Source organism: Athene noctua, chromosome 1, assembly GCF_965140245.1.
Source record: "Athene noctua chromosome 1, bAthNoc1.hap1.1, whole genome shotgun sequence".
Classification (NCBI taxonomy): domain Eukaryota; kingdom Metazoa; phylum Chordata; class Aves; order Strigiformes; family Strigidae; genus Athene; species Athene noctua.
The window spans coordinates 36,690,309-36,706,222 of NC_134037.1; the positions used below are offsets into that span (position 1 = coordinate 36,690,309).

General features: G+C 39.9%; 1 protein-coding gene across 3 annotated transcripts in view; it reads right to left on the reverse strand.

Annotated features, from left to right (window-relative positions):
• Positions 1-15,914, reverse strand: part of FILIP1 (filamin A interacting protein 1) — a 111,384-nt gene that overhangs the window by 63,424 nt on the left and 32,046 nt on the right. For all 3 annotated transcript variants that reach the window (XM_074895927.1, XM_074895925.1, XM_074895926.1), the window contains one exon: positions 2,786-3,064. In XM_074895927.1, coding sequence (XP_074752028.1) covers positions 2,786-3,058 — 273 coding nt within the window. In that variant the 5' untranslated portion in view covers positions 3,059-3,064. The remainder of the gene's footprint in view (positions 1-2,785; positions 3,065-15,914) is intronic.

The following is a 15,914-nucleotide window of genomic DNA, read 5'->3' on the forward strand; positions in this document are numbered from 1 at the left end:
AAAAAAAAAAAAAGGCAAACAGCTCTGCTAGGGCATGTCTTCGTGGTTTATTGGCATGTTCACCTTCAAAATGAAGAGCTGGGAGGTCAAGTCCCAAAGTAAGGACTCAAAATTGATACCAACAGCAACACGGCATGGGTCTATGTTTGCTATGTTGTAGATTATGTGAGTAGTGAACTAAGCACATGAAGCATATGTATACATTACCAGTTTAACCTGCTAACCCCGTGGTTGTCTTGACCAGATTGCTTCCCATGGGTGAGCTTGCTGTTTACAAGGTTCACAAGGCAGCGTCACTCTGCTCTGCGTTCAGTAGTGCAGGTGTAAAATCTCCCCTGATCACAGTTGCTGAGTAAACAGCCATGGTATTTTACCCCATTTATTTCTTAAAAAAAGTATTGTATCTCTCTACAGGTACAGCCTGCTGTTATTCTCAAAATAAAATCTTATATATGCCTATATAATGTTTTCTTTGACAGTACTGAAATGGCTTCAAAATAAACTCAGTCTGATTTGTCAGTCCAACAAAATGTCAGCCAGCCACCAGAGATGTCCAAACAGATCTGAAAATGAAAAGCCACGAAATTACTCAGTGCATTAGGTCACTGTGACAGCCAGGAGGTAGTACCAGAATATTTACTTTGGCTGGAGTCTTCTTTGGCTCATCTTCATCTGTAGTGTCAAAGCCAGGCTCTCATCTCAAGCCAAAGTGCTGTAGCTTGCCCATTTCAGTAATGGTTCAACATGGGTACCAGGTAAATAACTAACTAAAATGGGGGGTTTGAAATGAAATTAAAAACTCCTGTGGGTTAAAAAGAATAATGATTTTCTTCCCTGTCTGGCAGTAAAGAGCAGAAAAACAGATGCTATGGCTACCAGTGTGGCTGTCCTCACAATCCTCCTTTGATGGTGGGAAGCTTCAGCAGTGCCTAACATCTCTGTATGTATGAATATCCCTAAAAGTATTGTTCAGGGCAATGGAAGTATCATCTTGGTGAGGATTTTCAGCCCACATTACAGTGCAGATGGTTACTGTCCCCAGCATCCCCATAGGGACAATGAGAACATGAGCAGTCCTTTAAAGGTTGTGTAACTCCCCCACAACATAAGACTATGGTGAAGAGCCACATTTCCACGTATTGAACAGGAAAATTACTCAGATATAAGAATAAAGACCATATTTATTGCCACCCAGGAAACATGAGCAACTTTCTTTGCCTCCCCTTTCCAGACCACCAAGGTGACTTCAGGGTAAATTTTTATGAACAACATGAACATGATACATTTCTAATGAGGTTTGGCTCTATTCACCACTGAAGCTGCATGGTAGCTCCATCTTTTAGGAAATGACATACACAATTTTGTATAAAATGAAACATTAGAAATATGAATACTGTTCCGTAATCAGAAAATATTTTTTCCGTTGCAAAATTGCATTCAACAGATTTTCTTGCTTTTTCCTCCAGTTTTTCACTGCAAAACAACCGTTCTCTGTCTTTGTGACAAAATTACTTACTTTGAATGCATATTTCCCGAAACTTGAAAGTACTTTGTGACAAACTGAAGGTGAATTAAGTAGTGGAAGAGTGATACTTAATAAGATGAAATCTGTGTTGTCATAATAGTGCAATTCAGGTGACTAATTTACCGAAGAAATTAACCAATCACTTCCAAAACAATTGCTTCACTCCTTATCTGCTTCACAGATAAGATGGTAAAAAGTCCAAAATTAAAGTAAAAATGTTATGAATGTGGGTTTCAGAGAAAAAGTAAAGCCTTATATGAAATGTTAAATAATTACAGTTAACTAGGATTGAGACATAAATGTTTTCACACAGGTTGGGCAGTCTGTGTTTGTCCATGGATTCAGTGAAAAATATCGTTAAAGTGCAAACAGAAGAATGTATACATTTGGCAAGCAGTCCTACCACAAAAGGGGATAGGTTTTGAAAAGTCAGAAGTCTTCATGTTAACCTTTTGATATACCACGCTTCAACTCTTTATTTTGAAATCGCATTTTCCCTGAAGGCTGAGACTCCTGAGAGCTCAGTGATTTATTAGCAATTAAGAGAATCCTCAAAACTGGATGGAAATTTGGGGGATGTGAGTTAAGCACAAAATCCGGCTGTCTGCCATCAAGGACATACTACTGAGCTGAATAAACATGCAAATCGGGACAACTGAGAAAACTTTCAAGCAAGCACTACTCCAAGAAATAAAACTAATGGGCCTTTGCAAGGCAGGGAATGTGCAGAGTGCTGGAGGCCAGGCTGGACAGGCAGAGCTTTGGCTGAGCCCTGAGCAACATCTGAATACGTAGAAGGTCTAGGGGCCATCTTAAGTCCTTTTATCAGTATTACCGACTTGAAGATTTGTCCCTTGAATATTTGCATTACAGATTATAATTACACTCACTATATTTGCTTGCCTTTTTCCAAACTGACCCCCCTGTTGTTTTCTGCTTCTTTTTAAGTGTTCAAGACCTTCAGATGCTCCTTTCTTCATCTGTTGTGGCATTTATAATTTATTTTGCTTTGGTAGGTGCAGATAGAGATGGTAAATAAAGCAGTACTTAAAACTATAACTGTCCTGTTAATCACCAGCTACCACTGCTCTTTCCTTATGGTCCTTTGCCTCATATTTGCATGTCACTGTCAGTTGAGCCCTGTGTATCTTGGACAACTTAAAAAAAAAAAAAAAAAAACAACACAAAAAAACCCAAAAAAACAACCAAACAAAAAAACCCCCACCCTTAGGAAATATAGTAAAAAGATGTTTAATTTACCTGCAGTTCTCCTTCCATTATACTGAGTAGTTTTATCAAGTCCTCTTTAGAAAGCTCTATGGACTTCTTGTTCTTTCGTTCAGTAGGTCTAGGTGATTTTGAGTGCCGTTTGACAGTTGCTGAAACCATGACCTCATCTTCCTTCTGATGAGGTTTGTTCTTTTTCTTGGCATCCTCCTGAAGTTTTTCATTCTCTGCATGGCTGATGACAGGCTTGGAACTGGAGAAGTGCCCGTTAGACGAGCTTTCTCCACCTTGGTTTCGGGATCTCATCCCTACCTAGAAAGAAACAAACATAAAATGCATTTATAAACAAATTTACTTACAAGAAGCCACAGTGGAAATACTGCCTTTTGGAGCAACAATCTAAAACTGAAAAATACTGTTGTGCTCAAGAGATGGCAGTAGAAGACTCAACCATTTCAACAACTCTGTGTGTGGCAGACAGTGAATCCAGGGCATTAATTATAAATTTATCAGAGTCCTACAGTGAGGGCAACCATCTTTTTCAGCATGCCAAGATGCTGATATGAATTAAAATGTATAAAACTTGCAAGTGATGCAGGAAAATTATAAGGAACATTTTCCAGTATTCCCTTTCCTTCAGTCAACATCTTGATCATTCACAGTTCATCACTACAAAACAAAGTAGGTTGTTAAGTAGGTCTTATTTTAACATGAGGTTTACTTGAGAGACAGGAATGCAGTTAAATTTTAGAAAAGCATATTTCTTGAGTATAAATTGACTATGAGAGTGGAGTGACAATACATGACAAACAAAGGTCAATCTATAGTTTCCTTGAGGGAAACAATGATTTTATTCCAGGTAACCAAGAAAAATAGAGAATGCAGACTAAATCAAGTGGTAAACTCCATCTTAAACTAGGTACTGCATAAGATTATTAGACAGAAAGTGCCATAAAGGGAAGTTGAAAACAAGTTTGAAAAAAGAGCACAGAAGGGCATGAAACCACTAAGAGGTAAATGGGCAAGATCAATGCAGTCCTTCCACAGGATGCAGGGCTTCTCCATAATGTCAGGTCATGGTTATTGAATGCTCACATCTCTGCTCTTTTAAGCACCCACACTGTGCCTTTAGACTATGTCTATCCTAGGAAATTAAGCAGTGAAAGCAAATGCTCCTGAGTTCTGGCACTTGACCTACTGTACTGCTAAATTTTTAGCACACTCCTTGGCACACTTTAGCTCCAGGCAAACTAGCACTCTGCCAACCAGTTCCTGGGCACAATTCAGGAATTAGCACAGGCCAGGTCCAGATCCATCCTGTTCTGGAAAAGAAGAGAGTTTAGTAGTACAATCATGGCTGGATTTTGCTATTTGACCTCACAGACGGAATGGGGTCCCTGGGCCTGTTTAGTTTACAAGTAACATAGCCTTGGTGTCACACAGAACATTAGCTGTGAAAATCATCCTTCCTGTTTATCATCCTCATCAAACAGCAGTCTTCTCTGATTCCCTCTGCTGAATGCCATTCAGCAATATCGAATTAAACCATTTGTCTTTATCTTCAAGTCTTTTCACAGCTCTTTCACATCATCCCTTTTCAAGTTGTCATCCACACAACACATACAACTAAAATTAGCTTATCTGCCTGTCTGTTGTCTTCTCCTATGAACACCTCTCTCCTTTCTTCCCCCTTGACCCTTCAGACTAGCCAGGGAGGTTGATAGCCCTTAAAATCCCATTTACCATGTAAGGTCTCATCCCGTGTCACTGACTAACAATGGCACAGAAGACAGGATGGGTTCATCAGTGTGCATTTCATTACTTATCATTATTAAACAGATATGCATAGGATACTCATATATGTTTATATACAGACCCATATTGCTATCCTGTCACCTTCCTATGTTATGTTGAAGTAGGTCTTTGTAATTATTTTCAGTGTTTAACTGTAGAAGACCTTGATTGTTATTTGTAATCAAGATGTTTGTCATACACAATACAAAGGCAGTAGTGAATTTAGGTTTGATTCAGGGCCAAACTCAAATGTAAAATATAAGTTGGTCCTCTAAAAATTAGATATTCTTCATACTACTTGAAATTGCTTGTATAACAGACAAAGGAAACCATCAGGAGTTTATGTTGCCTCACTCCAATTTACTTTTGTATATGGTCATATTTTCTGGTACCTTAATTTTTGACTTAAATCCAGTTTACCCAAGGTAGTCTAAGACCACTAGAAAGTAGGATGTGCACAGAGAAATATCTTGCTTTAGATCAACTACAATTTGAACAAACTGACTGAAGAAAGCTGAAGAATGGTCTGTATGTCTGAAACTTGCCCAGTTTTTATATAAATAGACCTAACGAATAATATCACACTGCTTCCAAATCTTTCCTCTCACTTAAATTCATCTCTGGATTTAGTTTGCAGCTTGTTCATTAGTCAAACAGATGCTTCTCAACATCAGTAGCATCACACACTTTTCTGATAAGGATCTCAGAGAAGCAATTCACTAAAGATGGGGCAAAATCTAAAATACATTCACTAATCAGCTTGGCTAATGTTACGCTGGGCTTGCTATGGCTTGCTACTTAGTTGTCTCAGGCCAGTGTTATAAATCTCTTTCTCACATTAGCCTTGCATTTTGGTAGTTTCACACTCAGCAGGAAGATTGTCTTTTTATTATCATGTTATCATTAATTCAGTGGAATTCATCCAGTAGCATAAATGGGGAGAGAATTAGGCCCAATGTTTTCGAATGAGAGAGTTTCATGATGAGATTCCTTGCATTGTAGGTCTGCTCCTATCCAAACAACATGTGATACAGGTATACAATGGCCTTTAACTTCCTGAATGCTTATGCAGTGTGTTTTTCATCAACAGTTTGGATTAAACACATGAATTAGGCTTTCTAAAAACAGATCTCCATTATAAGAATGAACAATACCTGAGAGCCTCAGGAAATCTTTTAGTCTCAGGTTTGTAATGGAAAAATAAACATTGTACTATGTTTCCTCTCAGATAGGACTTTTCAATTTGTTTAACTTTAATGGGTTTTAAACTTTCCAACCATGCTTCCTCTCAGGAGAGAGCACTTGGGATTCAATCTGTCTCTATTTTCTAAGTGTTTCCTTCTGAGTCCCTGTGGGTCACAGCCTCCAGCCACTTTCATCTTTAAACCAAACCTATTTTTCATGGCTTACAGTGAATGGCTTCATGACTCTAGAACATCCTACATGTTTTAAGAATAAATATTGCAAGTCTGTCTTACATATGTTTTCCAGTGAAAAACAGACTATTACATTGCAGTGTATTCTGCTTAGTAACATGTTGCATTAGTGATTTCTCTGTAGTAAGATGACTCAACTGTTAGACCTGAAGGTGCATAATTAATTTTAAATTTAACTCATGACTAGTTGATACACATCATCCACCTCAAGCATCGCATAATCAACCAGATGCACTTAGCTGGATATGTTAGAGTTCACAAAAGGTGGTATGTCGCCCTGTCACATCATAACTCAAGACAGCCACTTTAATCCATCTGTCCCTGTGGGAGCTGAGATAACAATTTATGGAGCCATACAAAGACTGAGTAGTTGACTATAGGTTTATAAGCATGCTAACAGATAAATAAGGAATTCATATTTAAAGTGTGCTTTCACTTATAGGTCCACAAAGGACAAATGCAAATTTATTTTTAAAAAAATTCATTAATACAGCAGCAGAGCAGCTTAACAAATTGATCTGGAGTTTTGTATCAACTAGCTAATTAGAATATGATTGTGGCTAAAGCAAGTTAAACTTGGCTGTTTTAAAAATTTCTTTAGCACTTGTAGATTTATTTGGCAGCAAGTCTTACATCACAGTAAGTGTGGCAGACAGTCTGTCACTCCTGGGGACATTGCCCCTAACAGCCTTTCTTTGTGTAAAAGCCTGCCAAAATCAGTGTAACGCTAACACCTACTCTGTCTTCAGTTACGATGTTGATCCGTTTCCAACATGTTATCCAAATGCAAAGGTGTTGTGTACTGAAGCCAGAGACGCAGGTGAACTTGAGCTTAAATGGTGACAGAAAGGGCCAAAGTTTTGATATTCACACAGTAATTTCCAAAGAGTTTAAGGGCCAAAATCAACGGCATGATCCAGCTGTTGTGCAGTGCTCTAGGAATACGAAGCAGCTGTAAGGATGACTGAGTTTTAATTAGAGCAGCGTGAAGTAGCCAGAACATACCAGTGATCTTGGCTGAAATACTGTGTGCTGGAAAGGAGTGCTTAGTATTATCATTTTGGACATCCATCTGTATTTCTGATGGCATCGTGGTAAATAAGAAAAGTTTCTGATCAGTTGTATGACATTGTTTCAGAACGTAAATACCAAAATCCCCAAACTTTGCCTATCTGTTGTTTCACCAGGCTTCCAAAATTGTATCTGGGGGTACTGCCTGCCAGTCTAACACTGGTAACAAATGTCCTCCCGCTGTCTGCCCTGATCACGTCTCTATATCTTACAGCATTCCTGATCTGCTGAAGGGATTGTGTTCCCTGAAGAAATAGCTGGTATAATGACTTTAGCATTTAATACTTTACTGTTTTTTTCTTCCCACCCCTCATCGTATTGCATATTAAACTGGAAACCTTTTCTAACAGTCTCCAGTCAAAGGAGTTTTTATATGATCAGTCACCTTGATTTTGACATTTATTGGCTACTTGTTTCAATATGTGCTCACAGCATTGGTACTTGGCATGGGAACTCTTCAGCCTCTTCTCTGTTTCACTCATTTGTTAAGCTTTAAGCACAAAGGACAAATGCTATGATTATTTACTTGAGTCTGTATTGTTGTTCTGGGCATGGGTCCTTTGATTTTCACAAGTTAGCAATCCACACAAGATTTTATGAAATAACCTTTATGTTAGTTTTACTAACATCAGGAGGAAATCTGTGAGGAATTTGCTGAGTAGGATGTCAAGAGAGGACAGGCTGCATGGTGTTCCAAACCTTTCCCCAGTCGACGGCAATTTGTTCTCCCTATAGCTCTTGAAATGACAGGTTAGATTAGGCTCCATTACTAGTGCTATTGGAATCAGATAATGCAAAAGGATTCTTTGAACTTAAAGTGTAGTCTCTCCTGCTAATTGGACATGCTGATTTTGGCTCCATAGTGCTTTCCCTTAAAATAATAATAACAATAATAATAATAATGATAATGTTATATGCACACACAGAAAAGGGCTGATTTACAGCCATGATATGGTTGTTGCCTTTGGCTATAAGTTTGCAGTCTGGAGTTCAGTTGCAGATCTAACTGATTAAGATATCACATGAAAGTGCTGGGTTTCTGACAGGCTAACACAATGTACTGGAGGGTCAGTGCAATTGCGTTTATTAGTGAGCCAAAACTGGAAATGTTTCTCAGCCGTGGCTTTGGGAACTGTATGACGGGAACTGTATCTTTCAGAGGCTTCACTGCACAGGCATTTGGAGTGGAGCAAAGGATTGTGCAGAAGTGCCTGGTATACAGAGGAGATTGTTGAAAACTCAGGCACTGAGCAAGCCAAATCTCTGCCCAGTGATTACAGATCCATGTATTGCACCAGGAGTGAAAAATAATACAACTACACTCAAACTGGAGATCAAATCATATAAAAGCTCCATCTGAAACCTCCATCTGAAACACCCCATAAACGAAGAGAAGAGCTAGAAAATTTTAAAAATAATATCAGCCTGTATCTGCAAGCAGTAGATACTAAGAAAAAAACACCAAACAAAAATACAAAAAAAGAAGACACCTTCTCAGTTGTGAGGAAGAGAGGAAGATAAAGAGACCAGATTTACTTCATTGGCTTGGAAGTCCTCAGAAAGGACCACCCCAGATGAACATGGATGGATTTAGCCCCAAGGGATCTGGATAGCCAGAACTAAGGCTACATGGTCTCATTGGTGTGGCTTTCACAGGACAAACATGCATAGATGTAACTGTTCACACCACCTCAGAGACTGATTAAAATTATTAGTTTTATTATCAGTTACTCATTATTAGTTATTCCAGTATGTTTTCCTGGACTCTACAAATGTTTGTTACTATTGTTTTGTCTGACTTGAAGAAATAAAAAGGAATCTTGCTACAGGACCAGGTAGGAACAGATGGCTGCATGGTGCAGGGGTGCGTGCTGAGCAATGCTGCCCAGCTGGACTTGGATGCTGCATGCAGCAGACATGTGTCAGACTCCGGACAGTGTGATAGCCGAACAACCATGCCAATGGAACGCAGACCTCATTCTTGGTTTTGCTTTTGCAGATGACTCCAGTGTTTCTTTCAGTCATGCTAGTCAGAGGAGAGTGCTAAACCAAATGACTAATACAGTGAAGAATGGAAAAAATATCTACCCTTAGCAATTCTTAAGTTTCCTGGATTTCTAAACATTCATGCCTAGAGCACTAATTCATTGTGCTCTCTAACCCCACACCAATCTCTTGCCCTCATGTGCATCATGACTTATCTGCAAGAGCAAACAAGAGAAGGTCTGTCTCTTCTGACAGTACCATATGTTACCTGCATGCTTTCGTGAAAGCATGTGTTAGCTGCTCACCTTTGTTGTTGGTGTATTGGCACAGAGGTATGGATACTTTATGAATCAGGACAATACTTTACTGAGTAAACAGCTGGAATAACCAACCCACAGGGCTGCAATTCTTATACAAAGTAGGAGAGGACCTGTGGCTAGTCTAGCTACATAACATCACTATTGCCTTCATCCTTTCACCTGGTCTGCTTGCTGTGCTGGAAAAACATTTGTCATACAGGTGTTAGGAGGAGCAACACCCAAGCATGTGGGTGAGCTTCTTGCCCTGAAGAAAAAACATTCATGTCATCCTGCTGACACAGCCTCCATAGCGGGGTTTGCACCACCTGCCCTGGGTGTGCTGCTCTTTGTGGGCCTTCTCTTGCCCTGTAAGCCCTTTGCCGGATCGGGCTCGTCCCCGAGCTGCACCCGCTGCCTGCACTCAAGTGAGGGAGAGAGGCCATGGCACTGCTCAGAGGAGCCTGTGCAGGAAGGAGAATTGCCCTGTGGCAGAGAGATGTCACAGTGTCTCCCTCATTTTGTCACACCATACATGGAGTCTCATCAGTGGAAGAAACTTGAGTCTTTTTAATTATAAGAAGGAGAATTTGTCCCTGTTAAGGGTATCTGATAAAAATACAGTGACTGAGATGCAGGACATAGATTATTTTCTTCTATCAAGTCACTGTTATTTTATTATTCCCTAATCTATTTTGGTGAATAGAATTTTTCTTTTTATGCTGTTTGCAAATAGTGTAGAAAAGTAGCAAAGTTATAGCAGATACACTTGTTGAGGTACAGCACAAGAATCAGCAAAGACTTTTTGCTTTAGCAAATAATTACTTTATAGCTTCTAAAACTGATTCTTGTAACAGTGGAGCATAGTAGCACACGGATTATATACACCAACATTTATACCAACAGTAGTGCCTTTGCTTGGAAAAAGAACTGACAGGAATAACCATAAATGTATTCTCAAGAAGAAAAGAAAAAGATTTCTTAAAATTCCATATCCAGGTGCCATTCTGAATAGGGATAATCTGCATGAAAGCAGAAAAGGATTTCACAAAACTAAGAGAGGAAACCCAGTCGTTACTAAGGCAGATTTATGCCGCTTTAGCACCATTTTCTTAATTCCAAGATAAACTCTTCTCTGGCTCAATTACGGCACAGATTTACAAAGAACAGAGTTTATGCTGGTATGATTCCATTAATTTTGTCATTTTCAGGAAAACTTGTGGTTTCAGCTGGAATACTTTTACTTGAGTAATGAATGCTGACCAACTAAGGAGTACCATAGACTTGTCTCACAAAGCTTCATGTTTCCCAGGCTTCATCTGGAAAAACATCTTGGATGCATGAGGCATGAGGAATGATAAGCTATTAGATCATCATTCAGTCAAAAAAGTAAACTTTTATATATCACTCTACCCGTGTTGATTACTGGCTTCCCAGCTGCCAGAAAAGGCAAAGAGGAGTCACAGAGAAGAGACAGCTCAAGTAGCTGACACCACTAGGCAAACATGCTGCTAGGTCTGACAAGGGTTTAGATATTTATTCTCCAGAGTGGCTATGGACTGAAAGGGACTGTCCAGGGGCAAGGTAGGTAGCAACAGTGCTAACTGCCTGTGGTGCAGCCTTTCTAGCACTTTTCAGCTGAGCAGGGAGACATGGGAGTAGGTTGGTTCCTACTCATCCCTCTTCCCAGCCTGTTTCCAGCCCGCTGGAGTGTCCTGTGCCCAGGACTACTCCTGATTTGAAGGAAAAGCATGGATTCTCAGAGGAAAGAAAAGCCCCTGCATCCAGAGGCTGCCTACGTCGCACCCAGCTGATGGAGCCTGTCTCCAGACACAGACACTCCTTGAGGGCTGGATGAACACTGTGCCCTATTGTGATTCTTCACATACTGTTTTACAGCTTTCTGCCCTTTTGAGTCATTTTGTTTCAGATGAAAATCAAACTGTGACCTTCACATGAAGATAAAGCTAGCAATGTCACCATTAGGTTCAGTCCAAATCCACTAAATATTTGTTTTATCACCTGACAGCCAGAACATGTCTGGAAAATGGTAAGAGAGGTGATGCAGATTCGCTGGCCTACCAAAGATTTTTTACTCCTGCAGATGAGTATTCTTTGGTGTTAGGTAAGCATTAGTGATTTCTTTTTGCTGCCAGCATAGAACCAAGCTGATAACCTGCAAGATCAAATATACTGTGGACTTAGTAACCACACTGTATGTCTCATAAGTAGTTTCTAAAGACCACTACTCCTGTAACAATGAATTTTTTGCTTCCAAGATGGTAGGAAACTTCTGAAAGCAACAATAGACAGGAGCAGGCTGATAATCATCATAGCTCTTGCCTCTGAGTCCCTTGTCCCTATCCTCACAATGACCAACCAAAATACTTAAAACTGATATAATGCTGAGCATGGAAGGTAAAGTCATTCTGTGGTCACTGCAATCTTACTTTAACATGGGAATGAACCATGGGGCAAATATGGAATGCAATTAGGAAATGATGAAACTAACTCTTACTAGCTTTCTACAAAACCTATCTCAACTTTTCACTTTAAAATTATTTTTTATTTCAAAATTATCTTGGATTTTAACAAGTGTGAGAAAATACAAAAAGTTGAATGTCCCAAAAGTGAACTTCAGGCTTTGGGTCAAAGGAAATACTTTGCTGTCTCTTGCTAATGAGACATGAATTGTGAATCATGAATCCCTTATTCTTTTTGGTAGCCATGATTTGCACAGTTCAGATTTTGCTGAAACCAGTAAACAGCTATAGCTACATTTTACATTTGACTAATTTATCCTTCTTTTGTTTTATAAGAATAAGAATAAACACTCATGATGTAAATACCCTTACAGATTTTACAGCAAAATGAAAAAAAAAGTATACAGAGAACCTGTATCTTCTACTAATATTGTCTCCAAGAGACAACAGTGTAAAAACACATCTGCAGCATCTCAAATTTCAGCTGTCAACCAAAGCAGGGAGCAAGTTCCAAATATCTCTCACTGACTCCTTTGTAGGAAGTTTCAGTTGTTGATAGATACAGAGTACCAGCTTGCACATGAATGCCGGGTGGTTTGGTGAGAGGTGAATTTAACCCTCTCCGTTAGACTGGGCTGCCTTCCACCTCCCAAAAGGTCACTCCTCTGTGAAGTTTTACGGGTTTCAAAACAAGGAATTAAAAATACTCTCTGATACTAAACCTGCCCTTGAGTTTCACTAACAATTTTGGTGGTTTTGCAATAATATTTTTCTCAATGGGAAGAAAAAAATAAAGGAATTCTCTGGCTACGTGTATACTGGAGATTAACCATGTCCAGGACTGCTCTCTGACTGTGAGGCCAGCTGTCCTGGAAAATCCTTCAGGCTCTTAAGCCCTCTTAGCATCCATAACATGCTGGCTACATCCACAGGGCCCACAGGGAATTGCTCCTAGCCCATGCTGACTCCCAAAACATGCTCTCAAATGGTCTGGGAGGGTGTTAAGTGGCCTGGCCAAAAGTGTGACAGGGACCACTCTAACAGTTTAATAGGAGTACAGACATTCACTTTGCAGTATCTGTGCTCATGCCCTGGCACTGTTTAATTTACAGCCTTTCCTTTCCACAGCTTGCTCCTTTACAAACAAAGGAAATGGAAAACTAATCAGCCGTGCAAAGGGAAAGTGCAACTCACCATAAATACACAGTCTGCCGAGAGAAAATAACCAGAGGGCGGTGGGAAAACAGAAGAGAATTCATATTTTTTCAAGTAAGTTAGTTCAAGGCACACAGAAGTATATTACTTATTCTAAAGGCATATTTTTAAGTTGCTACTGAAGGATGGTCTGGAGATAAATCAGTTCATCAGGGGTCAGAAAAAGACAGGGCAGCTGAAGCAAAGCGAGACTGCACAACACCCCGTTTTCATACCAAGCTTCTCTTGGCTTTTGCTGGGCTCAGTGGCACAAACTGAGCTCTTCTGCTTCATGTCACTGATAAGAGGACTAGCACTGAGAGGCTCCAGAGTAGCCCTTGCAGTATTCAAAGCCACGGCCTTCACTTGTCATTACTATTTGTAAAGAGGTGAACGGAAAGGAGAGTCTTACTTCATTCCTGGCAGTGCCAGCCCAGTGACTGTCATTATTTCCCAGTAATCCTTCAGGCTTTCCACTGACTTCAGAACTTGTGGGAAAGAAAGTAAAGAAGTAAATGTCAGCCTAACTGATTTAAATAATAGCAATGCCTCACGCTGACAGGGAGCAGCACAAAAACCTGCAGATACCTCACCTGGGCATTGAAAATAACCTCATCCACTTTAATAGCTTTCATTTATAGAAACCATATTTATGTTCCTCTTCTAAAGTCTTGGTTTCAAAATCCCTAGACAATTTCATCACTTGAAAAGAATGAAGTTCAAGAGTTATCCTGCAACTACAAGTTGAGCTGGTTTTGATGTTTTTTTGAACAGCCTGTCAATGTTAATCTGCTCAAATCTTCACCTGCCTTTTTAGTTCAGAGCAAAAGGCAGGCTAAGCTGAAAACACAGCATAGCTTCTTTGAGCAGGGAAGGAAGAGAGAAAGAAGCAGCAAATAAATATATCTGCATGGGCTTGGTCTCACATTAACATAACAAAAAATACTTGCTGCCAGATTCAAGTTACTTTAATGTCTGTGACTTCTTAAAATCCAGCTTCAACAGGGATAAAATCTAAGTGAATTGTGTTTGTCTTGTTGCAACTAGCCAAACACCCTACCTTATTTAACTTTAAAAAAACCCCATTGAATTTTCTTTTCTTTTTTTTTTTTTTCCACTAGGATAGAGTAAAACATTATTAGCTGCTTTTCTTAGAAAGTCATTTCAGTTCAGAGCCATGGAAAGATATTAAAAAGAGCTCCTCCAAATAGAGTGGGTGTTTTACAAGCCTACATGAAGATAAAATCATCTGCACTGGCACAAATTCACACTGTTCAGCTTTAAGTATCTCACTTGTGTGACTGAGCTAGGTTTCATCCATAATCTGCAGTGTCTTTGAAATGGATCCCAAACTCTCTGAGACTGTGTTAAGACTTCAGGCCTGTCCTCATCTTCAGTCATGCAGCTCCAGTGACCACTGCTGAAGACCACCATGGCTTCATTCTATCAGGGAAAGCATATCCTGATTTTCTTTCCCTGGAAAAAGGTGCTGGGCAGACAGTGATGTTGCTCCAGCCTCCCTGTGAGAGGACATGGCTGGAGGACACCACTGCATCCCGCTCCTGGGGTTCCAGTTTTGCCCCCCTGAGTTACTACTGACCTCTCTAAAGGGGTTGTGCTCCTAATTTGGGCACATCAGTAAGCTGATTGATAAACAGGCACTGGATCCATAAATGCATCATCAGAAAGGCCAGTTTTGCTGTTGGGTGGGGAGGCAATAACAGGTATTTGGCACCTTGTTACCAGCATCTGCCACAGTGCCAGGCTTGGTGGCAAAGGTTAGGATATGACAGAGGCTGTGAGACTGTGTCTGACAGTCCTGCTATAACCATCTCTGCCAACTCTGTGTTAATGAAGTCACAAATTCGAGGGGCTTGTGCAGTCGAAATAGATTTTCTACAGGGTACACAGACCTGCTGCACTGCTGCAGGTACATTTCTAGCTAAGAGGAGCAGAGAACCCAATATTTCTAAAAAGTACTGGAAAGAGGCAAAAGCTCACCCTTACTGAGCTACCTAACTGGGAAATGAGCTCATTTGACTCTCTAGCCACAACTCCTTGTGCTGAACTCTCTTTCCTGGGTGGAAAAGTGGGCGGAATTTGGCTATTATTGCCCAAAGCAAGTAATTTAAGAAACAGCAATAAACAATTGATCTATATTATCTTTCAGTTAGAGCAAGTGAAACTAGAGATGAATGTTTAATAATTAAGGTAAATCTGAAAAAAAAATTATAACATTTTCAAGTTCTTACTTCCTATGAGGAGGTAGATGACAGAAAAGCAATGTGGGTCTCATTATTGCTGAAGGGAATTGGTGGATGCCTCTAAATATTAAGGCATCACTCGGTCTCTTGATATGAATTTAAAAGACTGATTTGACCTTTCACAATAATGCCAAAACGTTTGGTCATCATCAAAAAATAAAGGGGGGGGAAGCATATACAGATAGTATATGATTGGTAAATCAGGTAAGAAATCAGGTAAGAGACCAGCATATAAATAGAGTCTGAATGACTGTTTGTCTTTATTTAGTGAAAAACTGTCTAACCCAGCGGTTATGTAATGTCTCAGCATCACTATTTGTTTACTTAAATATTTTCCAGCTGCCTTCAAGGAAGTTTAGGTGACTGAGAAATTACTTTAAGCTGCTTCTCCTGTGCATGTGTGGTGGACCCATGGCCTTGGCAAGGACCCACTGCGGTCGCTGTTGGCAGCTCCATCGTGTCTTGGCCCCAGAGGGAGTGAGCTGGAGCCTGCACTGTCCAGGCAGATGCTTTTTTAGGTATAGATGCTAATTATGGTCAAAAGCCTAGTCTTTCTTCCTGCCTCTGAATTGCTCAAAATGGTATTGTTATTGATTTTTAGCTTCTCACCAGGGGTCTAGGAAAAGGATGATTAACCA